The sequence below is a fragment of the Podarcis gaigeae genome (assembly GCF_964106915.1).
Source record: "Podarcis gaigeae genome assembly, chromosome: 9".
NCBI lineage: Eukaryota > Metazoa > Chordata > Lepidosauria > Squamata > Lacertidae > Podarcis > Podarcis gaigeae.
Window position 1 is genome coordinate 39132270 of NC_139685.1, and position 27824 is coordinate 39160093.

The following is a 27824-nucleotide window of genomic DNA, read 5'->3' on the forward strand; positions in this document are numbered from 1 at the left end:
TTTGTCTTGCATCTACTGCTTTTTGTTTGTGATGCTACCAAACTGGTTTCCATCTAAAGTTGGGGTACTTAGAGAAAGAGAGGAGGGAGGTGTGTGCCTATGTGAAAGGGGTGGGAGAGAGATGCACTTGGGCAGAGTGTGTGTGGGGGGGGAGAGGTCTCTGTGTGTGGTCTGTGTGAGAAAGGTATGTGTGTCGGTCTGTGAAAATGAATGACTGAGAGGGTAGATGTTCTAAAGAGGGAGGGAAGTGTGTTTGGTCTGTGTGCGTGAGAGAGAAATGTAATAATGTATGGTCTGATCACTATGTAGGTGGCATTTTAGATACCAATTTTCTAGATAGTAGAAAAGGTAGGTAGAGCTAAGCTGCTAAAACCCTGAGCAGATGTTTAGGAGGAGATAGAATAGAGTATAACATTTCCTATCCTGTGTTTGGAGATGCTTTTGAAGCAGTGTTGTGTGCATGTTGGGAAGAACCAACAGCGTGAGCGCGGAATTTTGTTTTTAAGGTTTTTGTGTGATCCTCAACTGTGCCATGCAGTTACTCCAAGTTAGGAATACAGCCAGGCAATGAAATTCTTTAGCTTGGCACTTCCTGGTCCCATCTCCTTGCAAGGAAGGTGGCCTTCTCCAGTGGAGAAGAAGTGGCCAAAGTCCCTGTATGGTACAGTAGGACAAGGCTTTCTCCAATCATCTAGAAGGCGGGCTGGGGTTTACACCATACTAGTCAGTTTCCTATTAGGAACTGGGTGGTTTCCTCAAATAAGATTTTCTTTCATGATTGGGGTAGAGATTAATCCATGCCTCAGGAAGGGTGTTAGTCTCCCGGTTCCTGGTTTCCTCATATCCATTGCTTTACTTGCCTAGGTGCAAATATAGGTGGATTATCTGCCTTTGCCAAGAGGAAATACCACTTTGGAAGGGGCAAATGTTGATTAAATTATCAATGCCTTACTGTAGCCCCCCAAGAGTCAGGCAGAGTAGAGAGCAAGGCAGCCTGCTGCTAAGACTTATATTATTATGTAGGCCTACAAACCTATGAGCCCGTTTGAGCATTAATATATGCGTCAAGAGGCCCTAAGAGCAGCTGGCCTGGTAGGTACTAGGGATAAGGGTTGGGTTTGCTTAAAAGAAAAAAACACACTTTGAAGTTACACACATACACAACCCTCAAAAAAAAAACCCAAAACCAAATACAGGCTGTATAAAATCTGCTTGGGGAAACTTTTTTTTTTAAAAAAGCTGCTTTTGGGTAGTGGTAATATTAAAATCAAAGAGCATTTTGTTCATCTGCCTGTTGTACTGTTCCCTGCTCAGAGACATAGATACTCTAAACGGATCCTAAACTGACAACCAGGGAACACAACAGCAAGTCATGCAGCAAGTTTTCAATTCAGATCAGGAGTTGCCTGTATGAACCAAACAGTTTGAAATTGTTTGGAGAAAAATGAAACAATATATTTCAATAAAAACGGAAGGGTGAACTGCCTGAATAAGCAGTGATATTGATGCAATAAATAAAGGACCCATACTTTTTGTAGGAAAGGATTAATAATTATTAAAATATCCACATTTATCTCTTCAACTGTAGCAAGGAAATCAAATCAGACAGGGCTCAGAATACCATGTGTGTATCTCCATATATCTGTAGATGGCTATAAAATATGGATTTGTGTATATAAATGTCTAATATGCAATCTTTCTAAATTTCATGTAAGTGAAACAAAAATATCATGTAAGTGAAACAAAGTAACACTTTATCAAAAAGAATCCAAAAGTATCACAAGGAAGAGAATGGCTAGCCAATATGTGGGCTTTGACTCTCATGGCTAAATTGACAAGTACAAAAATATGGGTACTGATTTGAAAGTTTACAATTGATTGTTGTGGGAAAAATCGTTGCTTCAATAAAATGTCATTTTTCAAATATCTTAGGATACTCATAAATATAGGTAAAGTACCCCTGACAGTTAAGTCCAGTCGCAAATGACTCTGGGGTTGTGACGCTCATCTCGCTTTACTGGCCGAGGGAATCAGCATACAGCTTCCGGGTCATGTGGCCAACATGACTATGCCACTTCTGGCGAACCAGAGCAGAACACAGAAACACTATTTACCTTCCCGCCAGAGCGCTACCTATTTATATACTTGCACTTCATGCTTTTGAACTGCTAAGTTGGCAGGAGCTGGGACCAAACAACGGGAGCTCACCCCGTCACGGGGATTTGAAGCGCCGACCTTTTGATCGGCAAGCCCTAGGCTCTGTGGTTTAACCCATAGCACCACCCGCGTTCATAAATATACAGTGTACTTATTTGTTTACAAAAGTATCTGTTAAAAATGATTTATATTTTCTGTTTTCTATTTTACAAAATAAATACAATAAACCACAACAATAAAAACCTTTCTCTGAAATGATTGTGAAAAAGAGTAAAAGCAAATGGGGACAAAAATAAACTTTACAACAATGTTTACTAGAGCTTTCCCTTTATATTAGAGCCCAGGAGATTATGTGTTTTTTCATTTGGTTTTAATGCAAATACATTGTTTAATTTTTAAAAATCTGCCATTAACAAACCTTTTGCTTGGGCAGTCTAGTTCCTGCCCCCAATTTATGATTCAGACAGAGTAGATTTGGCATCCAACACTTCATATTTCTTTCTTGACAGCAGTGCTTTGATGTATAGATAATACCTTGCTTTAATGTGGCATATTACAATCCCTTCTTGAAGCCTCCTACTTTAAACAGCTGTTATAGCTTTTGGCTCTCTGATTTTCATTTTATTTTTTAAAATAAAACTGACTTTGTGGTATTTTGGAAATAAAATGTTTGGTTCAGTTATGTACGCAACCTAATAATTGTTTCAGATCTGCTCTTAAATGTTTGGAAATGCTCGGAATTCTTTCATGCAGTGCCATGGTAGATTGTGTAAACAAAAGTAAGGTATAAAAGTTTATTAGATGCTTGTGTTCTAAGGGTGATTCAGTCCCTCCTTCCTCACCCACATCCTCTTCCATAATGATAAAAGGGTTGCATTCTGCTGCAGAAGGTTGGTAATCAAATACAAGAATGATGTGCAGCTACCTTGCTTGCTCTCTTTCTATAAATGCTACTTCTTGTTCTGTGCTTTATGGTTGCCACTGGCTGCAGTCACACGAGCCAAGTACAGTGGTGCCTCGCAAGACGAAATTAATTCGTTCCGCAGGTTTTTTCGTCTTGCGAGTTTTTCGTCTTGCGAAGCACGGTTTCCCATAGGAATGCATTGAAAATCAATCAATGCGTTCCTATGGAAACCGCCTTCAGACCAGGTCCGGGGACAGTCTGTCCCCCAACCTCTTCTGAAGGCTGGTGGGGGGACAAGGGCTTTTCTTCCCACCCCCAGCATTTTAAAAAACCCCAGGACAGCAGAGGACTTCTCCGCTGTCCCGGGGTTTTTTAAAATGCTGGTGGGCGGCAGCGCTGCATTTTAAGATCGCCCGCCAGCATTTTAAGACTTCTCCGCTGTCCCGGGGCGATTTTAAGGCAGGCGGGGGGGGGGAGCAAAGACTTTCGCCCCCCGCCAGCCTTCAGAAGAGGTCCAGGGATAGCGGAGAAACGCGCTGTGTTTCTCCGCTCTCCCGGGAAGGCAGGCAGGGGGAAGCAAAGACTTTTGCCCCCCGCCGGCCTTCAGAAGAGGTCCAGGACCTCTTCTGAAGGCCGGCGGGGGGCAAAAGTTTTTGCTCTCCCCCGTCTGCCTTCAAAAGCCGTCCGGGATAGCGGGAAGCGCTTCCCTGCTATCCCGGACCGCTTTTAAAATGCTAGCGGTGGGGAGCAAAGCCTTTCGGCCCCCGCCAGCCTTCCTGGACCTCTTCTGAAGGCCGGAGGGGGGGGAAAGGCTTTGCTCCCCACCGCCAGCATTTAAAAGAGGTCCCCGGAGATTTCCCTATGGACTTTCTTCTTGCGAAGCAAGCCCATAGGGAAATTCGTCTTGCGAAGCAACTCGCAAACGGAAAACCCTTTCGTCTTGCGGGTTTTCCGTCTTGCGAGGCATTCGTCTTGCGGGGCACCACTGTACTTGGGATTATGGTATGTTTCTCCCTAACAGGGCAGGATTCATAAGAAAAACTGATTCTTAGTTTAAGATAGACTCATCATCATCATTGTTTAACCTCTCTTCATCTTAATCAGGCTTCCTCAACCTCGCCCTTCCAGATGTTTTTGGCCTACAACTCCCATGATCCCTAGCTAGCAGGACCAGTGGTCAGGGATGATGGGAATTGTAGTCTCAAAACATCTGGAGGCCCGAGGTTGAGGAAGCCTGAACTTAATGTTGCGGAGTGGATTACAAGTATTAAAACTCTTATGTTGAAAACAGTGTCAAACAATTTACAATCACAGGAATCAGGTGAATCCTAAAGATACGCATCTCACCTGTCAAAAGCCAGGATAAAGAGGGGTGTGTGTTTCATTTTGTGATCCTGGGTGCAAACATCATTTTAAGCTATCCACTTTCTGGCTTGTTTAGCAATCCATGCAGAAGGAGGAACAATGGGGTTGCATGCACTGGCAAAGTTTATTGCACAATTTATTATGCCAGTGCTCTTAACTTATTGTTATGTCAACACAGCCAGTACACATGAGAGAGAGGACAATCCACTTCTGGTTGAATGCAGAACTAAACTGTGTTCAGTTCATTATATTCTACGTAAGCTTGTAAACAGTCACATTTTTGGTCACTGACAGTAATAACAAGTTGCTTCCAGAAAACAAGTTAAACTTTCCAAAAGTAGTAGCAGCAGCAGTTGTTACATGAGGACTATAAAAGACCTAACACTTCTATATAATATACCAGCAGGCTAGGGAAAACTGTGGGCTAGTATTTTCTGAGGACTTATTTGCAGCTCTAGTCAAGAATATATCAGCATCAACTAATTGGTAACCAATCATTGTCTGGAAATGGCACAAGCAGCTTGTGAAGCTTGCACTGTTGCTGTATATGTGTAGATGGCCACTTTTAATATGGACAAATAAGGCCTTTCCAGCTTTTCCACATTCATATTTAAAGTGACAACCCATAGCTGATTTGGAACACACATTGTTGAAATTTCAGGCAATTGTTTTATATTTATACAGCTCTCTAGAGAGAAACAATGAAGCAGTCATTGATTTCAGAATTTGTGTGTCCTGTTACCGTAATCCCGTTTGACAGATCTGTCATTAAAAACTAATTGAGATTAAAGCAGCTGGCATAAAGAGATGTCAGCTGTAATGCAGGAAAGATGGTGGATTCCCTCCTTCCATTGATACAATAAAATGAATTACTAGTCAGTTAAACAAAATTGTTATAACTTATATACTAATATATATATATATATATATATATACACACACTGATATAATGTCTTCTTGCAGAAAATGCATTACAATTGTTAAATAATAAGCAACATTAATAAAAAGCTGTTGTATTGAGAACTTAGTACACTAAAATGATGCCAGTCATATGCAAACCCGTCTAGAATTATTGTATGGATTGTCTTGTTTCTATGGCATGCTTATTGCAGCACTCTCTCTAACACTGCACAAATGAAAACTGAGAGAGACTACCCTGTTAGTGAGCAGTTTGTCTTGGCAAACATTAACGGAGCCAACAAGCAGAAAGTGAGTGATAAAAGTGGCATCAAGCAGATGACTCAATATGAGGAAAGGTGCAAGGAAAATTCCTGCCTGCCTGTATATATGTATACAGTGCTCAGGATAGTTTCCAGTAGGTCAAAAAAACAACAACATTAAAAACAAAATGTAAAAAATTAAAGATGAAGAGGGGCACAGCAGATAAAGTCAGTGTAGTCTGTACTAAAATACATACAAAACATGTATGGAGTATATTGCATTTGTATAATCTGGAGGACATTGGTCCCATTTTACAGATGTGGGCAAGTGATTAACCTAAAATCAGTCTTGAGAAATCACTAGCCTAGGGGGAGCATGAGAGAAGGCTGGGGTTGTGGACTGGCCCCGCATTCTCCCGCGTGTAGTGGGGGTGTGACGAGCCCCTGGTGTCATTGGGAGTCCCGGCCTGCGTCGCACCCACAGCCAGCCAACCTGGCTGGCTGGGGTGTGTGGTTTGCCGCATTTAAGTGGAGGAGCAAAGTGGCTGTGTTTTCCTCTGATTGCTTTCATGTTTGCTTTTTCATTGCTAAGCCATGGTTGCTCTAGTTGTGTATAATGTGCCACATCACACGCACACAAGATGCCTAAATGTAGCAAATATTATGTATTATCTAAGGGGAAAGAATGTTGGGGAGCTTTGGGCTGAAATAGTTTTTCAAAAGAATAGTTTTTCAAATGAATTTGGTTTGGAATCACCTTGAGCTGTTACTTTATTGGAGGACTGTTATGAAACCTTGTTTTGATTGCCCTCCTTTTCTTTGAGGGAAAGCCAGAAAATAAGGTGAAAGTTGGCAACACATTTAAAAGTTACACATTTTAAGCTCATTTTGGTTAATTTTACTAACTGGAATCAAAAGGTAAGTTGTTTGTTTTTCTAGTAATAAGCATGATCTAAATCAAGGGGTTGTCAAAGGTGAGCCTCTGTAGCAAGTGAAAACACACTTTTTAGTTAAGGATATTTTTAAAAAAGTGTTTCCCTTCCATGTATTGTCCAGAGTTTGCTTCAGATGCAGAATAGGAAGCGAAGACAATCTTATCATTGATTTAGGAAGTCACACATTTGAGAAAGGGAAGTCACAGCAGAAGATTTGTCCACACGGGGCAACCAGGATCATCTTTCCACTATTTCATTAAAAGTGGATGGAATGACAGCCAATGTGCTTCAGCCAATGTGTGCATGCGTATCTACTTAGAATGAAATTGGTCTTCCATATTACTTTTTTGAATTAAGTTGGTGCATTGAGGAAAACATTTATAGCGCTGAGATTTGAAATTATGTACACATCATATTTGAATAGGGTATATGGCATAACATGTCTGTATCCGTGGCTAGGGTGATTTTAAAATTCTTGTTCATTATGGACTGCATTGTTCCATATAGAATTATTCTAGGGATAGATTTATCAACAAATTATACAAACAGTTTCTATTTTGAAAATAAGGGAGAAAATCTGTTGTTTGCTGGTGGATGTGAGATAAATACTCTACACATGTTGTATCTATGTTTGCCTTGGCAGCCCAACACATCAGACAAAGTTTAATTGTACAGCATTGCACACTGATTGTAATGTGTGAAGATCTCTCATGTGGTCGTTGAATCTTTAACTGTGCCACAGTTTATCAACGCACACACAGAGCGGTGTAGTGTGGTGGTAAAATTGCAGGTCATGACATAGAAATGGTTTGCCACATCCACATGAACTGTTTCTTAGGAACAGTACACAAATACTTTTCTTTGAATTAAGATAAGATAAGGAACATTCTTGTAATTCCTGACCATGCCTTGTAGGAGTTATTGTACGATGTAAAAATCCAAATCGTCACTTTTAGACCACAAAACATAAATATTAGCCTGTTTGGCCATTTTTTTAAAAAATGCTCTAAAATACTTTAAAATGCATATTCATTAATATATCCACTTTCATACTGTGAAGTATCTTTTCCATCTTTTATTCTCACAAATTCAACCTTAGCTTCATACCAAGGTTGATATACTTTCAGGAGTTGTCACCACAATCCTCATAGAATTATAATGAGGATTATAATGATTATATAGGATGACAATGGCTGTTTGTCTTTCCAAATATGAGGCCTGTTCTTTCTGAAATAAATGGTGCCTAAGGGGGAAGAGACCTACTTTGAGATTGACATGACTATACTTGCCCAGTTAAGGTTGTTTATGATAGCAAGGCTTATCTAATTCTGTTACCTGACATGATTTCAGTTTTCTTTGCTTAGTTATGGAGCCAATGTGTAATAGCGCTTTAAAGAAATTCCAAAGTGGTTTCAGTGATATATGCTGTACCTACAAAAGTTCCTTTGTCACTTGTTCTGAAAAGAAAGGCTGCTATTTGAATGGAAAGTAGGTTTTCTTTCAGTCTTGTAACCAGTAGAAATGACACCACTGCATTCCCCCCCTCCATCACAGGATTTATATTGGCATAATATATCTGCCTTTCAAATATTTCAGTCCTTTCTTAGCAGTATAATTTTATGCATGCTCTTTTAAAGTAAGGCCCACTGTTTTCAGCCGGGCTTATTGTCAGAGAAGTATGCATAAGATTGCATCATTAATCTTCAGAGTATCTCAGACTGAGTTATACTATTTGTCTAGCTAGCTCTGAATTGTCCACACTGACTGCTAGTGGCTCTCTAGGGTTTCAGACATAGTGTGTTTCCCTACCTGGAGCTGTTGGTGATTGGACTTGTGACATTCTGCATGCAAATCAGATGTGCCACTACTGCTCTAAGGCCCTTTTTCCAAGCATACTTGGTGCTCACAAGTGTGTTGGGTTTGTGTGCCTGTTTACCAATATATACACGTACAGGACAAGTGTTGAAATGCCGAAACCAGATACCTTAATTACGTTAAAATAGGTCACTAAGATATCTGCTAGAACTCTAAGGATCATTTTTACAGGGTTGTCATATTTTGAAGAGCAAAGAAGAGGACACATTTGCTGTTATACTTTTAACAATGGATCACTATGATGACTCTCATTTTACATACCCATGAAAAAGAGGACGTGTCCTGGAAAAAGAGGACATATGGCAACCCTAATTTTTTGTGATGCTTTCAAGTTGAGAAGTGTTTTCTACCTAAAGAATCGGTTTTCTCAGCATGCACACAGATGGCCTTAAGCTAAACAACTAAAATAATATTGCCTATGAAGCAAAAACAGAGCACAAGGAGGAGATTCTTAATTTAGGTACCTCATTTGCTTTGTACCTGTCAAATTTGTCAAACATTTCTTCAGAAGATATTTAAGCTAATATTTCCACATTAAATACTGGCTCCAATTGCAATAGAATAACAGATTATATGAGCATTCTGGAAAACTCTTGATGGATTTGTGTTTACCTGTGTCTCAGACTTGTTCCTAATGGAATTGATGATGACATGCTGAACAACACACTTAATACCAGCCTTGCGCTACAATCCTGAAGTAATTTATTTCCACAGGGGCCTTAGTGGTTTATTTTCTTTTTCATATATCCACACTACTTCAGTGAAACTGAGGTTGGATCACACATGCAAATATGATCTCTTATTTATTTATTTAATTTCTATTTATTTATTAAGAACTTATATGCCCCCAGCAAAGTTGGGTTACAACATAATAAACAGCAAAGGGAAGAACACAAGAACTAAAAAAACAAAACAAAAACATTTTAGTACAGCTCATAATAAAAGCAGCAGCATCAAACTATCCATAAATTACTCAGTCACAGTTTCCTTCTTCCAGCAGCCTGCTGGAAGACATGAATCTTTACCTGGTGCCAAAACAAAACAAAACAATGATGTGGCTAGGTACACCACAGTAGGGAGAACATTACATAGAACTAGAACCACCACTAAAAAGGGCACCTATACTTTTCATCCTACTCAAGGACGCTTAGTTGGGCTTCTCCACAGACCTTAAGGCATGGGTGAGGTTGGTACCAGAGCTCTAAGCATCAATGTAAGGATCTTCAATGGGCACAGAAAACTGGCAACCAGTGAAATTCTGTTAAAATGGAACATGTATGTGTTTTGTCTATAACTCCCATAACCTCTGTGGCCCCCACATTTTGCCCTAGTTGTAATTATACCAGAGTATCTTAAAGGGAAATCTTGTGTTGGCTTACTCAGCACAATGAATTGCTGCTCACTGAGCTTTCTTTCTAAAGGCTCCTTCACATGTGGATGTAAATTCATCACCATTTGATGGCATGCCTGTATGAACAGGACCTTGATACTACTTAGGTTAACCAAGGATATATATGCAATAGTGACAGGTGAACTGCGCCAGGATTAGTTGAGATTGACATGAATAATTACAACTGAAAGCAGAGAATGCTTAGGAAGAAGTTCTCATTTTCATTGAGACTTGTTAATTGGTTTTATAGTTGACGAGCCCCTATATTATCTTTAACTGGTGATGGTTGTTCATACAAGAGGGAGGTGTTCATGTGTGTATGTCTCCCTCTTTCCTTCTTCCTGGCACCTAGAATCCTGTAAGAAAACAATCCTGGCACCAGAAGGTCTAGGAAATGTAGCTTTTCCAGGGTACTTGGTGTACACAGAGGAGTTTTTCCTCTTTACTTGCACACATTATCACAGGAGTTGCTGCCAAGCAGCTACAAGGTGGGAGAAATAATTCTTGTATTGGAGTCCACTTGGAGGCTTAATATCTTTTCATTGCATTAGTTACCAAGTCTGTATTCTGAACCAAGGAATTACAAAACTCAGCAGCATTCTTAATTTGCATCAGACAATTTTTGTATGATGTGCTCCAAGAAATATTGCAGGTAGTTTGTGCAGGGGTCAACAAATCCTATATGCCTTTTCTCAATTAATGTTTCGTTTCTGGAAAAATTAATACTAAATTAGTACTTAATACAGAAACAAGTTTAGCTTTATTAATTTTCCTGAGTTTCACTTTAAGGTTTTAGCATTACTAATATACTTAAGTTGCATATAATCCTCTGTAAATGTGTTCTATGCCATACAAGTTCTAATGGTCAGGCTACACTCCCACAATTATTTCTGATAACCCCAGATGGTTTCAAAACACCCAGATGTGTATTACCTGTGATGACAAGCCTGACCTATTATTCTATCATCCTGGATCAAGTTGTGGCCTGGGGCTAATTCACAGCCATAAGTATGCCATCAAAGCTATTGTAAGACTGTTCAATCATTGAGCTGGCAAAAGATGAATATGATGCTGCATTTTTCTGACCAAGAGGTAAAGTAGCTCCTTGGATTTCTGACCTAGGAATGACTGCCTTTTTGTTATAGATTATATGTAACCAAGTAACATAAATATGCTGACATGTTATGTCAGCTGAGGCAGATATATGAAGCAGTAGAGATGTTGCTTTTTATTTCTCTCATTGTAATTTTATGCTTCATGTTAACTAAAAGAATAAAATAATGAAAGGTAAGTAAAACTCTGCATTCTGATATTTTCAAGTGAGAGTATGATAACCCTTTTTGAGAGAGTGCTGTGGTTAGAGATTGGAGGTTGACAATGTTATAACTAAATGCCAGAGTTAAGAATTCTTAAATTGACTATTCCTGATACCAATAACCACTGAAACAAATAATTACTGTTCCTGACACCAAGTATCACTGGATCAGCTCAGATGTAGCAATCCCATTCTGATATATCTTGTTGGCCAGGAAGAAGCTATGTCATCTGATCCTGATTTCATATCCTAAGGGACCCTGTGTCTTGCTGTGTAGGTCATACATAGGAAATTAAAATAGCTGCAGTATCATGACCACAGACCAGGAATCCTCAGGTCCAAAGTCCAACAATTAAGGCAGCTGGAGATGGATCCATTCCCTAATCTGTCCCATGTGGAGCTGTGATAAGAAAGGATGCCACTGAGACACCACTGAGACAACTTGCATGTTCTGTCTCAGCTGCAAGATCACTAACCATGGTTCTGAAACCCTCACCTTGGTCTCTCTCCAAAGTGCTGATCCTGCTTTGCCTCACCACCCTGACTGCCTGGATCCTTAGGACTGTTGACCTCCTTGCTGCTTTGGTCACCACCCATCTGTAGTGGTGGGCATCTCCATGGAACAGAACAGCAGGTTGACATGGAAACAAATGTTCTCTCAAATAACCCAAATAACCTAAATTGCTTAGAATTTCTTTGTACTACTAAATTATCTGAGTAGAGACAGAAAACATAATTTATTTGATAATCAGCACTGTTATCTGAATATTATAGTTTCTTTACCATGTAAATATTAGTATTTGCATTTATGTTTTCGGTAATATATCCCCATCCCCATCTTTTAAGAAACAAAGGGAGAAGTTTTCTATTTCTGTCTATTTTATACGTGGTAATGACATCTCTAATTCTAAAAACAGTGGGACTTGTTCTGAACATCCAGGAGGAATTTGGACTTAATTCTCAAGCAGCATCTTAAACCTATTTTGAAAGTGGGAAATTGATATGGTTTGGTGTCTACAAGTGAAAAGAAAAATTCAAAATCCCATTAAGTGCATCTAAAGTAGTTTTCTGGATCATCTTGTTCAGTGTATTCTTCATTGTACAAATAATTGATGCTTCTATTTTTTGTGTATTTCTTTTTGTTATAGGAGTACAAGAACCACAGCATGAGAAGATTATTACAGTGTCTGCTAATGGAAGTATTCACAGCCCAAAGTTCCCATATACTTATCCCCGTAACACAGTACTGGTGTGGCGATTAGTAGCAGTTGAGGAGAATGTGTTGATACAGCTCACTTTTGATGAAAGGTTTGGGCTTGAGGACCCAGAAGATGACATATGCAAGTAAGTTACTATTGCTGAGTTCATATAAGCCTGATAGAAGTGGTGATGGATGGCGTACTACAAACTTTGCCCTCAACGATGGTCTGTCATTTCAAATTTTTAATTAGACCTCTGCACCCTGCATAGCGTCTACAAACCTTTACGTATATAAACCCAGTGCCATATTTTTTTATAAAAAAACCAAGACAATAATATCTGTTGGTATTTGTGGGTAACTTTCGATTCTACAAAGCCTTGATATAACCTTCACAATGGAATTAAAATTGCTTAGGTGTACAATTATCCTTTCTTGCAGAATGTGTGAGGTCAAAGAGTTAAATATGTTGTTAAGTACTTTGGGGCATAACCTGATTATTCAGCAGACCTACTGGTTTAATGAGATTACTCATCAGTGTTATTTCAGATGGCTGTGTACCATTAAAATTAAATTATTGCTGAAGAAATGATTAACACCTTTGAGAAAGTTCTGTAGTGCATCACATTACACAGTAGGTACATAAAACCTCTGAATAGTTAAAAATTTAGATAACTGGAAGAGTGACTGATATATAATTCAAATGACTGTGTGCTACAGAAACAATGAATTCACATCATCCATATTTTCAGATTATTCCTGATGCGAGAAATGGGTTCTCCTGTATTGTTTACACACCTGTTTATAAGTAAATCTATAAATTGCTAAATGTCCTTTGATGAAATATCCACAGCTTATATATGAAAGAGACTTGCAACTGGGTGCAATTCAAAAAGAATTATATACATATCAATTCCATTTATATCAAGGATACTAAATCATGCACCACCTTTAATGGATTTGTGCATATTGTACCTGAATCATTTAAACAGAAAATGATGCAGATAAATATGGATTAATGTTTTCTTTCTTTCACACACACTGCCTTAGGTTTGAATCAGTAAACCAGTGGTTAGGACTGAAATATGCTGTACAAATGCACTTCAGTCTAAGACTCTGCATGCCTAATGTAATGGGGGAAAAGCTTAAAAATAATAATAATCTGATTACACCTTTAATTCTCCACCCCGAAAGTCAGACACTGCTCTTATTTACAATGTGCATAAGTATAAAAACAGAGGGTACTGAGGCCCCTTGTGAGAGACGGCATCTGTTTCATAGGGTAAGCACCTTATGAATAATTTGACAGTTTGCAGCTGGAGTTATGGGCTGCACTTATATAGATCTGGCATAATTCAAAATCCATTTAACATGGGACATTGGTAGTACATATCATGAATTCATCTCAAAGGACAGCTGTGCACAAAATCTCCATCCTAATACTGCACAGAAAAATTGGGAGGACCATTTCACTTAATTTTGGGGAAGAGGGGTTAGGGTTTCTTGTGGATGGGGCCCACTGTTTTTCCTTTCTTTTTTCCTTAGAAGTGTTCTTTCTTTTTTCTTTAAGTGTCTTCTTTTTCTGTTGTGCTTCTGCTGCAAGTGACAGTAATAGCAACTGGGTTAGCAGTCTAACTGCCATTTTGCATTCACTGCTATGCCGCAGACCTCAATTTTGCTCTGGAGGCATTGCTTGTGAGTTGATGGGACATAATGTGGTAGCCACACATACACAGATGGTGCAGAATATCAAGTGAAAATTCTGCAAAATGGTCTTCTTGCTCCACTTCATTTCTGCATCATTAGTTAGCTAGGGTGGAAAAAGTGGCCACTAATGCTTCCTTTCCCAATCATATTGCAAAAGTGTGTTCTCATAATAGGGTAGACCAGAAAAGGAATGGAAAAACTGAAAAAAGGACAAATATAGATGCCCTTGATAGATCGGAAATGGTTTATTTATTTTATTTACATTTATAGTCCACATTTACTCTAATGAGTTCAAAGTGCTCTTTATCTTCACAACAATCCTAATAAAACGAGCCCAAGATCACACAGTTAGGCTCTAGTTTGAGTGGACATTTCAACCTGGGGGTCCCCGCTGGCTGCCCAAGGCAGCATTCCCATATGCTTCTTGGAATTTAGTGAAAATATATTCCTATCAACTGTGAGAGAAAGTTCTTGGTTAATGGAAAAACTATATAGGTTCTTGATCACTTGTTACCATGAGTCAAGATGGGCTTGAAGCAGGTGCACAGCACTTCTTTCTTCCCACTGAGCCAGATTCAGTAAGACACAGAGCACATGAGAGTCAAGGAAATTATTTCAGACTTTGAGTCTAGGAAAATTCCCCTCTTTGATGCTACTTCAAAGAGTGTTTTGTGGTCCTTAGCCAATTTTTGTAAAGACATGTAATAAAACCAAAGTTGGAAGATTGGTCCAGTGAATGACATCAATATCCACAATAATATCTTTGATGTCTGTACAGTATGGAAGATTCCATTTTATTAAGTTTTTTTCCCTTTTTAAAATTTAAAATGCTGATAAACCTCTCCCATAGATTACGTTGGTCACTTTATAGAAGCACAATATAAAATCAGTCATATTGTAGTCACTGTAATTATCACATTCTTTTTGTAGGCTTGAATTTTCCCCTTCTAGTTCCAGGAGCATGCCTGAAACTCATTCAAAGCAGTATTCACTGTCTTCAGTTTTCTTTTTCCGTAACTCTCCATGTGAGGAAAATGAAAATAAATGCAATTAAAAGTACAAGGTTTGGATTATTGACTAAGAAAAACATGATATATTTTGGAATTGATTATTGATTCGTGTGTTCAACTGAAAACAAGTGATACCTGGAAAAGATAACCTCAGCGAAAGAAATAGGTTAGAATCATTGGGTAACCGAATCAATATGTAGGAGAAGATGGCTGATAGAAAATGATGCAGGTGGACTGGCTTATAAAGGTTTTTCTACGAGTAAACAGAGAGAGAGTGTGTGTGTTTAGCTTGTTTAACAATAGTACAAGCAGTGCTTTTTAACAACAAAAAAGAGGTGCCAGTACTGAATACCCTTGAGTACCCGCTGAAAAAAATAATCACTGAGCACAAGGAATAAGTTCAATGGCAGGAGGTCAAGTGAATGGCTAGCAGCTAAGAGTAGTACTGGAGTAGACCAGTGGCTCAAATGCTCCATGCCTTATGCTTATTTTGCTGGTCCAATGCTGCATTCAGCACTACTACACTGGCCATCGCAATAACAGTGCATGTTGTCTGATGGTTTTGCCTGTTTGCCCAGCAGAGGATGCCATTGCAGCTACCAGAGCTATATAATAATGGGGTCTATGATGTGTAGAGAGTATTGACTTTAAAAAAATGAGAAATTGCAGCATAAAGGAAGTTAGAAAGCACTAATGTAGAAAATTCAGATGATGCAAAAGATCTGTAGGAAAAATATTTGCATTGAGCATTCTGAATAACCTGTCGTTGGGAAAGAGAGAGCCATTTATTCCTGTTTCTGGCAGTCATGAAATGGTTATTTTAGAAATTACGTCACCTTATTGCCAATTCATTTTAATAATTGGTTTATAAAATGATCAAGAGTGCTTCTGGAGCTGCTTCTCATCCTTGAATAGTGATACAAATATTTCAGACAGAAACAATAGCAACTACGTTGCTTTCCTTTGAAGTATGTACTTACACAGTGGAAAGTTATTTGCTTAGCTATGGAGTTCATTGAATGAGTACTATGGAGTTGTGAGTTATGATAAACATAATAAATAGACTAAACATTGGGATATCTGAGGGCTCACTGTAGCAAAGGATTATAAAAAACACATGCGCTAAGCCTTTCATGCTGAATACTTCAGTGTATATCTGAGAATCTTAACAAGATCTTAAATTGGAAAGCCAGAGTTCTCTCTTCTTGTTGATTGAGCAAAGTTAGTAACCCCTATCTATTATTTCCCACCTATTTTCCAGGGTGGCATCTTTTACATGCATGTGAGACACAGCTTTCTGGAGTCCCTCTTAAGTTATCTCTCTTATGGTTGCACCACAAGCAGGAATAAGGAAGGATGAGGTAGCTGGAGTCTGCTTGGTGTTTTGCTAAGTATAAGGCATCCCAACCTCTGAGCGGTGTGAAACACCAGGGGTTCCAGGCTTACCCAGGGTATGTGTTTCATTTGGAATCAGAAGCAGTGGAGACTGTGGTATCTTTATGATATATAGTTTATTTACACATCTTTACAACCTGAGCCTACAATGGAGGGATCCACAGCATTAACACCCCAAGTGGGTCTTGCTTCTCCCATAGCCATAGCCTTCAAACAGGAATCAGGCATGGTTCTGTCTCCCAGCTGCACAGCCTGCTGCCTGCCAGCTTCTACCTTCTAGCTCACACAACTCAGCTCTGGCCTTGGCTTTCTAAGTACCAGGTAGTTGAGGAAGGTGGGCCCACTGTGGCACAGACCCACATAACAACTCATACTTAGGCCATTACCTTACCAGGAAGCTAGTCTGGCTATTCAAGGAATCAAATCTGTGCAGAATTCAGGAATTAGAAGGGGCCAAGGCATATAGCCTACTCCCCCACCAAAAAAAACCCTCGTTAACAATTTGTTAGGAGGCATTCATTGTTGCTGAACAATGAAATCATATTTGAACCTCCTCTCTGTTACTTAAAAGAAGAAAAATGGCTGTAAAGGAAAAGCCTTTGGTGAGCTACGTCATCAAGCTTTTTGAAAGTTTTCAGTAAAGGTAAACGTAAAGGACTCCTGACAGTTAAGTCCAGTCGCGAATGACTCTGGGGTTGCAGCACTCATCTCGCTTTAATGGCTGAGGGAACTAACGTTTGTCCGCAGACAGTTTTTCCAGGTCATGTAGCCAGCATGACTAAGTCGCTTCTGGCGAAACCAGAGGAGCACACGGAAATGCTGTTTACCTTCCCACCAGAGCGGTACCTATTTATCTATTTGCACTTGATGTGCTTTCAAACTGCTAGGTTGGCAGGAGCTGGGACCAAGCAACAGGAGCTCACCCCGTCGCGGGGATTCGAGCCACCGATCTTCCAATCAGCAATCCCTAGGCACAGTGGTTTAGACCACAGCGCCACCCGCGTCCCTTAAGTATGCAATATCAACTGGATATCTCTATATGCTTGTTTATACTCTCAAATAATTTTAATAGGTTAGTAAGATACGACTTACCCTTGCAGGAGGCATCCTAGCTGTGCTGCAGCAAGACCGGTTATTCTACATGCTTCAGAATTCTATTATTTTCCCTGAACAGATGTTAAGCCAACCAACTTGTGATTTCCTGGGTCACCCTTAGATCAGTTTTTTTTTAATTAAAAAAAATGGTGTTGCGTTAGCTACTTTCCAGTCCTGAGATATGGAGCCTGATTTTAGGGACAATTTTTTTTTTGGGGGGGGTGTATCTCCAGACTGTCAATATTCATGCACATACTAAAACTTTAAAGGTAAAGGTAAAGTACCCCTGCCCGTACGGGCCAGTCATGACCGACTCTGGGGTTGTGTGCTCATCTCGCTTAAGAAGCTGGGAGCCAGCGCTGTCCAAAGACACTTCCGGGTCACGTGGCCAGCGTGACGAAGCTGCTCTGGCGAGCCAGCACCAGCACAGCGCACGGAAACGCCCTTTACCTTCCCGCTATAAAGCGGTACCTATTTATCTACTTGCACTTAGGGGTGCTTTCGAACTGCTAGGTGGGCAGGAGCTGGGACCTAACGACGGGAGCTCACCCCACCGCGGGGATTCGAACTGCCGACCATACGATTAGCAAGTCCTAGGCACTGAGGTTTTACCCACAGTGCCACCCGCATCCTAAAACTTTAGGTCTAAACAATTAAAGTGGATGCAAGCACTGTTACCATAGCACAACAAATCCATTTTAAAAAGAAGGAGGAGACTTTGGGCAGTTTAGAAAGTGAAAGTGAAAGTGAAATGTATTGAAACAGATGAATAGCCAGAAAACATGTAAACACACCACAAGCAAATCAGGATGAATTCTCATTGTCATACCACTGCCCTGTAAAAAAAAAAAATATAATAAAAAAAATCAGGAGAAATGTTCAGTAAAAACCATAATTAGTTGAACCCCTATGTTAGCTTTGTGCGAGAAAATTAGGGTGAAAGCAGAATAAACAGTTCATGTACAGCAGCCCTTAGAAGTACAGAAAGTTCAAATTTGACAACTATCTTTAAGAACTCTTGGGTGCTATCTGGACCCAGTGATTTTTTATTTTTTGTAATTTGTCTCTCGTCATCATTATTTGCCTCAGTTCCTCAAATCCCTTTTTGAGAAAATTAAGTTAGGCTTCTGCAATCTCCAATTTCTCCTTTAGCACACTTTTTTGTTTCCTGTATTTTGAAGGAGTAGATCCATGATTGGCTTTTCTAGGGAAGAATATTCAGCATGACACTATTATAATTATTCCATCAGTGCAAGCACTAGGGCTGGGTGATATATCAATATATCATCCAAAACTGGTTTGAAGTCCATATCGTAATATTGGTTTCATAATTTTTGACCTGGCAATATATTGCGTATCATAATTGTGTGTGTGTGTGTGTGTGTGTGTGTGTGTGTACACAAACATGTTTTGTTGTTGTTGTTTAGTCGTTTAATTGTGTCCGACTCTTCGTTACCCCATGAACCAGAGCACGCCAGGCACTTCTGTCTTCCACTGCCTCCCGCAGTTTGGTCAAACTAATGCTACACATCAATGTTTAGTTGAATCCCAAGTGCTTCTGTTTTTCTAAAGCCAATCCTCTGGATTGGGAAATTCAGGTTTCTTGATTGAAATTGTACATCCCTACCAGACATACAGGGACGCGGGTGGTGCTGTGGGTTAAACTACAGAGCCTAGGACTTGCCGATCAGACGGTTGGCGGTTCGAATCCCCGTGACGAGGTGAGCTCCCGTTGCTCGATCCCTGCTCTTGCCAACCTAGCAGTTCGAAAGCATGTCATGTGCAAGTAGATAAATAGGTACCACTCCAGCGGGAAGGTAAATGGCCTTTCCGTGCACTGCTCTGGTTTGCCAGAAGCGGCTTAGTCATGCTGGCCACATGACCTGGAAGCTGTCTGCGGACAAACGCCAGCTCCCTCGGCCTATAGAACGAGATGAGTGTGCAACCCCAGAGTCAGTCACAACTGGACCTAATGGTCAGGGTTCCCTTTACCTTTACCTTTACCTTTACCTTTACCAGACATACAACTCTCCATTGCTGTGAATAAATAATACCAGTAAAACTATCAAACCCATATGCTGTGGTAGCCTTTTCAACTATGGGCTCCGTTGTCTACATCTCATCTGTGGCAATTGCTGTATGTCCCATGTGTGTAGGTAAAGAGCTAATTACACATCTGATAAAATGTATAAAAGTCATAATAGGAGATGCTCATAGCCAAGAGTGATGAAAGTGAATATTCTTTGCCTGAAGAAAAGATTAAGTGTTAACATACTGCCAGCTTCCAGTTACTGAAAAGGATTCCAGAGAGTGAGTGCCTTTATCCATGGATAAAAGAAAATAAAGAAATGATATTTAGAGTGCAGGATGTAGACATATATTAAGGATTAAAGAATGTGTCCTGATTACAATAGTAGTTTAGTAATAGAATAAGATGCTCAAGGAGATTATGGAATTCACTTCTTTGAAGATTCCCAAAAAGTTAGGAAGGTATTTCTCAATGTATCCTGCCATAGGTCTCTGTTTGATTGTCTCCGAGACTCATCCAGCTCTAATTCTTTAATTTTGATTTTTATCTGGATTTTTAAAATGGAAAAAGAGCTGTTTCATGTATTATATTCTCCATATGAAGTCTGCCAAAAACTGCTTTCATGTGGCAGTGCTCCATGTAGGGTTATAACATTTATTAGCCACTTATAGCATATGCTGTCTTGATTGATGTTTTATACCAGCAGCTACCAAGACATTTTATTAGATTTAGGGGCCAACTATCCTGGGATTTGGAGAATACCTTGTATACCCCCTTGTATGTTTCTCCTAGTCATATGCAGATAAAAGTAAGATTAGATTTGTACAGTATCTGCAGCAAAGGGTTAGTTTGAAAGCACAACCTAGGAATCAAAGGACAATGTTTTTGGTAGCTTCATATGTATAATACCTGATTAGAATGGATTATGTGACTGCCAGTCCAATATTTAGAATGAGTTAATTCATCTAATATTTTGTTATATTTAGTGAACACTTCATAGAATGTCTATTTTAATGTGTGGGAATATTTAAACAATAAACTACTGATTGATTGTAATGAAGCCTCCAAGCGTAGTAAGAGTATTACATATGCCTTTGAGAAATGATTTTCAGAGGATCTCATGTTGCGATTGTCATGAATGAAGTGGCCCTACAATGCCTAGGAAAAGATGAGGGGGTTTATAACCACCTTTCCATATACTGCTTTTTAAAGTTTTTTTTTTTAAAAAAATATAGTTTCAGACAGCCTCCCTCCATGTTGTTAGTGTTTAATCGCTGTATTCTGCTAACGTAGCAGTTCGAAAGCATACCAGTGCAAACAGATAAATAGGTACCACTGTGGCGGGAAGGTAAACAGCATTTCCATGTGCTCTGGCTTCCTTCATGGTGTTCCGTTGTGCCAGAAGCGGTTTAGTCATGCTGGCCACATGACCCGGAAAGCTGTCTGTGGGCAAAGGCTGGTTCCCTCAGCCTGAAGTGATATGAACGCTGCACCCGATCGTCACCTTTGACTGAACTTAACCGTCTAGGGGTCCTTTATCTCTTACCTTTACCTAATCACTGTTAAAATTTCAAGAGAGTGCCTTTGATGTTTTTAGAATCTTCTGGATGAAGATGTTTACTTTGGGGGTTAGATTTATTTCGTAGGTCCTATGAATCAAGTTGTACACAGAGGTTTCATACTTTGCAAGCTGTGTACCAGGTTTGAAGTGGTAACATACGTCTAAAAAGTGGAAGATCATGCAAACTTGGATTTCCAGCTGTTTTCCCATCATCCCTGACCATTGGCTCTGCTAGATAGAGAAGATAGGCATTGCAGTCCAAAAACAGCTGGAGACCCAAGTTTGGAAACCTGAGCAGGGCATTTTTTCATCTGGAACTCACTGGAACTCAGTTCTATCACGTCTTAGGTGGCCATGAGTTTGGCACTGTCTGATAGATTGGAGACTGGGATTCTTGGGATTCTTGATGGTGAGCCCTAATGGGGTTCTGGAGAATAGACAGAAAATATTTCCTAAGTATCCAGGCCCCTACCTTTGTCATTAGTTAATTTTTAGTCCAGTCAATTTTGTGCTGATTTGTAATGCAGTCTTCATAACGTAATCAACTTTCCAATCCATAAACAAACAAGCAAAATTAAAAATGTCTATAAACAGAATTGTAACTTAAAGAAAAGATCACTTACATTTTCAGAAAGGTTAATTTTAGAGAAACATTTTAGTGACCCACTTACGTCACTGTCAATATTTAAAAGCTTGCTGCTCACAGCTGTGCCTTATTTATTTGAACAACTGTTCTCACAGCCAATGTAAGGTTAGCATCTAGGTCAGCAAAGGTTATACTATGATAGGCTGCAGTTCTGTACTTATTTACCTGAGAGCAAGTCCCTCTGAACTTAGTAGGGTCCCCCCCCCCTTATTTCTTATTTTTAAAAATTGTATCCTGCTCTTCACCGTGTAGGTTTGGAAGCAGTGTACTTCTGAGTAGACATGAATAGGATTGTACTGTTAGTGTTTTATTTCTTTTACAGCATCTAAAGGATCTGTATCTGCAGATCTGGTTTGGATAATGTTTTATATTTCTTAAAACACATCACTCGGGTGTTCTCTGTTGAACAGCCCATTCAAATGAAGTAAACTAGTTTTCAGTATCAAAATATTTTGCTAAATGAACCTAATCCAAACTGTATTGCTTCTAAAATTGTTTCATGTTACTTTTGCTGACTTTGTTTTTAATAGGGTTATTTTCCCTTTGAAATGACTGGTGCACTCTCAGATCTTGTTTCTGTCAAGAGGATTCTGGGGGAAATTAATGTTGATAGAGCATTTTCCTTCTTGGTTACTAAAAGTAGCACGAGTGCAGCAAAGGGACAAAAACCCACACTCTATTCTGGGTTATGTATTTTAGTTGTACACTGCAAACCCGAACACGTAGGTCTGTAACCAAGAATTCAGGTGAATTCATAAATGGTGAAGAAAAGAGTTAAAAGCAAGCAGTTTCATAGAAAGAGCCATAATAAAAGCACACTATGTATGGGCTCTAAACACAATTTATGCATGTATTGGGCACTATATTTTCATTATAGTATAAATGTCCTACCAATAGCAGATTTACCTCTAGAAGTAAGTTTGTTCTGCTGTTTAATTAGCATAAACAGCAGGCACCTAGTCCTAGAGACAGTTGTTTCCTGTCCCATTGCCAGGCCCCCCCCCTAACTTTTCATTTCTTACAAACACTTCTCTTTTTTCCAATATTCAGCGCTGCTTATCTAGTTGCATAGAACTATCATTGCTGTCTTCTTAATATAGTGACTATACTGGGGCAGGACTAAAATAATTTGGATGCTAGTAATGATGATCTTTCATAATGAAACATGGAGATATCCTTAACTAAAAGTTAATATGGAGTTGTTTGCTTTTCAGGGCCCCTGTTTGCACTGGAAATTTCCCCCATATGAATGTCTTTTAAAGGTTTATTTAATATGTGTCTGCATGGCATAAAGCCAGGAACGAGTGTAGTCATAAAAAAAGTTCCAGTCTGGAATGTTAAGTTTTGCACCAAATATTACGATATATTCAACATCAGATTTCAATAACAGCCTTCCCCCCAACCTGGTGCTTTCTGGATGTTTTGGGCCCAACTCCCATCAGCCCCAAGTAGCATGGCCAACAGTAGGGATAAATTATAATCCAAAACATTTGGAAGGCATGAGATTGAAGAAGACTGGGCACAATTCTCACTTTGGACATGAGAGTTCTTGGCCTCTGTCAGAAAGATGATGGATTTGACTGTCAGGGTGATTCAGCAGAGCCATTTTATGCTCTTAACCCCCATTGCACGATTAATTAAATATTGATTTAATATATGGAATGTTTAGGCCAGCTTATTTTGTGGTCATTTTTGGTACTTGTGGGTGCAAGAGTACACCATAGGGAGCTAAGAAGATGCAGTGGCATATTAGATTTCTGTGTTATTTTTCCTCTTAAACTCAGGTTAAGTAATTTAAGAAAATAACAGTAGCTAGATTTATTTGATTTTAAAATATTTTCTAAGGCTGCTATGCTACACTGTGCCATGGGGGCAGAATATTGTGTAAATAGAAAATCTGTTCAATATGGAGTAAGGGTTTGGTGCTGTCGAATCATTTTTATTTTATTTCACAGAGGAGTCTGTATGAATTTATGCACATAATAAAATAATATTTAGAATGTCTAAACTCAAAACATGTCCTTCAGGTTGTCTCTGCATCTGTAAAAGCAAGATGGTGGTGGTGGTGGTTGGATGTTGCTGTTTATGTACCTGGTGCTTTGCAAGGTACATGTTGTTTTACATGGTGCAGTGTTCTTGCTCTGAGGGGAATACAGTGTAAAAGCATATACGTACAAGGAAACTACAGTAAACAGAAAAAAAAATATGTGACTTTTTAAACTGACTTTGGCTTAGTCACAATGGAGTTGGGTATATGTGGTTGTTCAAAAGAGTTTCTGGGGTTCAGGGATTTGAAGGAAGTAAGATTTGCGGTTTCCGGATGGCAGTTCCTTTCCATTAAAGACAGCTATAGAGAGGCAGGATACCTTTAGATGGCTGCTCCCTGAGAGACAGTGTGGTGTAGTGGTTAAGACTCATAATCTGAGGAACCGGGTTCGCATCTCCACTCCTCCACATGCAGCTGCTGGGTGACCTTGGGCCGGTCACACTTCTCTGAAGTCTCTCAGCCCCACTCACCTCACAGAGTGTTTGTTGTGGGGGAGGAAGGGAAAGGAGAATGTTAGCCGCTTTGAGACTCCTTCGGGTAGTGATAAAGCGGGAGATCACATCCAAACTCTTCTTCTCTTCTGAATGGGTGTCTGGGCAGTTTTGGAGCTGATGAGGGCAAAGAAGCTGAACTTTAATCCAGATGGGAGACAGAGGTGTTGTACACTAGCAACCCAGAATAAGGGTGACATTATTGCCCCAAGCTTTCATGGATAGTACCTTTTTGCCTTTGGTGTAATAGAGTGAAGGAATTTGTCATTGGAGCCGATTCCATCCTCACTATCTGGTACAGTGGTACCTCGGGTTACATACGCTTCAGGTTACAGACGCTTCAGGTTACAGACTCCGCTACCCCAGAAATAGTACCTCGGGTTAAGAACTTTGCTTCAGGATGAGAACAAAAATTGTGCAGCGGTGGCAGCGGGAGGCCCCATTAGCTAAAGTGGTGCTTCAGGTTAAGAACAGTTTCAGGTTAAGAACGAACCTCCACTACAAATTAAGTACGTAACCAGAGGTACCACTGTATTGTATTTATGAATATCCCTCAACTTTAAATAGGTGGGGATGAAGAAACTGTGGGCCTCCACATATTGTTGGACTGCTGCTCTCATAATTCCTAACCAGGCAGTGTTGACTGAGGATGATGGGAGTTTGAATCCAATACCTTGAGGGCCACAGATTCCCTACCCTTCGCCTTTGTATAAATCATCCATGTTTGTTCATTTTACTTAATCCTGATCCTCTCAAGCATTCAGTTTCCCACTTTCATTCCTTGTTTGTACTGGTGTTGGTCTCTCTCATGGCTTGTTAAGATTTAATCTTCCTTTCAATGCAGTAATGCAGGACATAACTAAAAGCTTCCCAAACCCTAAATCACATTTACCTTATACCTGCCTACTTCCTTGTTCCTGTTTATTGCAGTGCACTTTGATTGCTGGGTCTGCCAAGGATGCTCATCCAAAAGGAATTATTTGCCTCAGGTGACCGGCTAACTGGAAGGCTGCTTTAAAAATGGGGGGGGGGGAATATTATGATGGTGTCATTGGTATTGAGGGCAATTCTCTACTTGGCAACTAGACAGAAATAACAAATAATACACTAACACTGCACAGATTTTTTTTTTAAAAAGCTGAAATGTCAAACAGTTGCTTAAGGCTACAATTTTAAGTATATTTACTGGGAAGTAAATTGCTTTGAAATCAGTAGGACTTAATTCTGAGAAAACATGTGGATACAGAGGAGAGGGGGAGTGCAATAATTTAACAGTTGTTGGACTGTGAAAGACTCACTGGTAAGTTAGCAGATTGAAATGGTGCAAACCAAGCTCTTTTAATATGAATAGAGAATGTGCTGAAACATTTCAATTTGAGATGACAAAATGAAGTGGAATTTTGAGTTCATATTTGGTGTTACATAATGTATTTACATACTTATGATTGGTTGATAATGAATCACATTCTGAAGGGCAGATTATTTGCATGAATGACTAACATAATAGTTTCTGCTAAATTAGTTTGGGTTTCATTTTAATTTCATTTATACAAAGACAGAGGAAACAAATTACGTGAACTGAGTAAATTAGATATTAAGGCAAATTACCCAGACTTGAACTATGTGAAAGTGAATTTAATTAAGGTAAATTTTATTAATATGAATCTGATATGAAGTCCTCAGAGATTGTAGATAATGAAGCAGTGTGTTTTTAAAAGATCTGAATATTTGATTTTTAATATTAAATTGGGATATCTTACCTTTAAAACATCACTGGTGTATAGAAGAGTTAGGAAGCTAACTGATTCTAACTGCCATAATTGATGTCACTAGCAAGAAGACCCACCTGACATGTGTCATTTAATTTAATAGTGGGGAACCTGTGGCCCTCCATCTATGGTTGAACTCAACTCCCACCAACTGTAACTAGCTTAGTTACAGATAGGTAGCCGTGTTGGTCTGCCATAGTCAAAACAAAAAAATTCCTTCCAGTAGCACCTTAAAGACCAACTAAGTCAGTTCTTGGTATGAGCTTTCGTGTGCATGCACACGAAAGCTCATACCAAGAACTGACTTAGTTGGTCTTTAAGGTGCTATTGGAAGGAATTTTTTTGTTGTAACTAGCTTAGTCAAGGATGATGGGTTTGTTTTTAAGCTTGTTCCTCACTAACCATAAGTTGTAGCTAATGTTTTGTGCTTGGTTACAGCTTATGGTTAAGGAAGTGAATGCTTAACTGCAATCCTGGATCAAACAATGTGCTAAGCTAAACCTTGGTTTGGTTGCTACATTGCACTGAACTAAAAGTACTGGGGAGGAACAAAGCAACTGTGGTGCCTTCTATGCATCCTTTTGGCAACTATTGTAGCCAAGCTGGTGCCAGAGGTAATGCTCTGTTTGGACCACATCAGCGAGGCCTTGTCATCTGGGCAGTCCAGGAACTCCATACACTCTGCCAAGTCTTGCATTTCAGGGAAGTTACTTTGGTGCTGCTAATGCAGCAGTTTGACTTCATCCCCAGAGGTGCACTCCATTATTTCTTGATACAGAGAGATGCCAACAACAACTGCTAAATGATTGGCCCTGTATTTCATTTCATTTCACTTTTAATTTTCATGCTGCCTTTCTATATTACTATATACAAGGCAGTTCTGATAGTACAGTCCTAAAAAAATATAGGTTGGACCATATTGTCTTTTTAGCTACATATGTCTACTCAGAAGTAAATTCCATTGAAGTCCTAGTGAAGTGTGCCAGGAACAGCAACCTAGATGAAGTAGTTATATGGCCTTTTATCACACCAAAGTACTTTGAGGCAGAGTTTTCAAATTATTAAACTGGGATGAACCTAAATATAGTTTCTGTTCTATCTGAACATAGCTTTGGATGTAAACAATTCTATTATATGTGAGTTCCTGTGTTTTATATCCATTAGCTTCTTTTTAAGTTCATAGAAGGTTAATGCGTATTGAACTGCAAGCCAAGGTCAATGCGTATTGAACTGCAAGCCAAGGTAAGCAGTCTGTCCCAACAGATTTAACAAATGAAAACCATGTTTTAAAAAATGAAATAAATAAAATTCAAGCTTAGAGGAAAGTTTATATTTTAGGAAAGTACTTTTAATGGTTCATCATTTGATTTAAGTTTTATGAGACAGAGGAAGGTTCTTGAGAGACATTGAGGCATTTTTGATAATTTCATGGTATGGAGAAATAGTTTCTTCTCAGGTGATCAGTCAAGCAAACCTATTCTGCAGCAGCAGCAACAAATACAATATAAGAAGCTCTCCTTGTATTGTCTCTCTTAGCAGAAGGGGAAATAAAGTGATGATTTTGAAATTATTCTATAGCATATTAGCAACCTCATACCTAGCATTGTTTGGGAATTCTAAGAAACCAAAAAATCAGTGCAGCTTTGAAAGGTTCGGTCCACCATCTTGATTCAAAATGATATCAAATTAAATCCAAACATAGACAAAACCTGCTCTTTGAACTCAGGAAAATTCATTCAAAATTTGGCTACAATGTGTTGTGTCTAAATGCATAG

At 39.3% G+C, this 27824-nt stretch overlaps 1 protein-coding gene and 1 long non-coding RNA gene across 2 annotated transcripts in view; one reads left to right on the plus strand and one right to left on the minus strand.

Moving 5' to 3' along the window:
* PDGFC (platelet derived growth factor C) overlaps positions 1 to 27824 on the plus strand; it is a 107422-nt gene that overhangs the window by 49202 nt on the left and 30396 nt on the right. The window contains exon 2 of the mRNA XM_083755961.1: positions 12250 to 12445. Within this exon, the coding sequence (XP_083612087.1) occupies positions 12250 to 12445 (196 nt within the window). The remainder of the gene's footprint in view (positions 1 to 12249; positions 12446 to 27824) is intronic.
* On the minus strand, positions 9254 to 26201 carry LOC310852565. Its single transcript, XR_014568270.1, has 3 exons — positions 26041 to 26201; positions 11598 to 11814; positions 9254 to 9421 (listed from the first exon to the last, which is right to left on the minus strand). It is a non-coding gene; the product is annotated as an uncharacterized lncRNA (long non-coding RNA).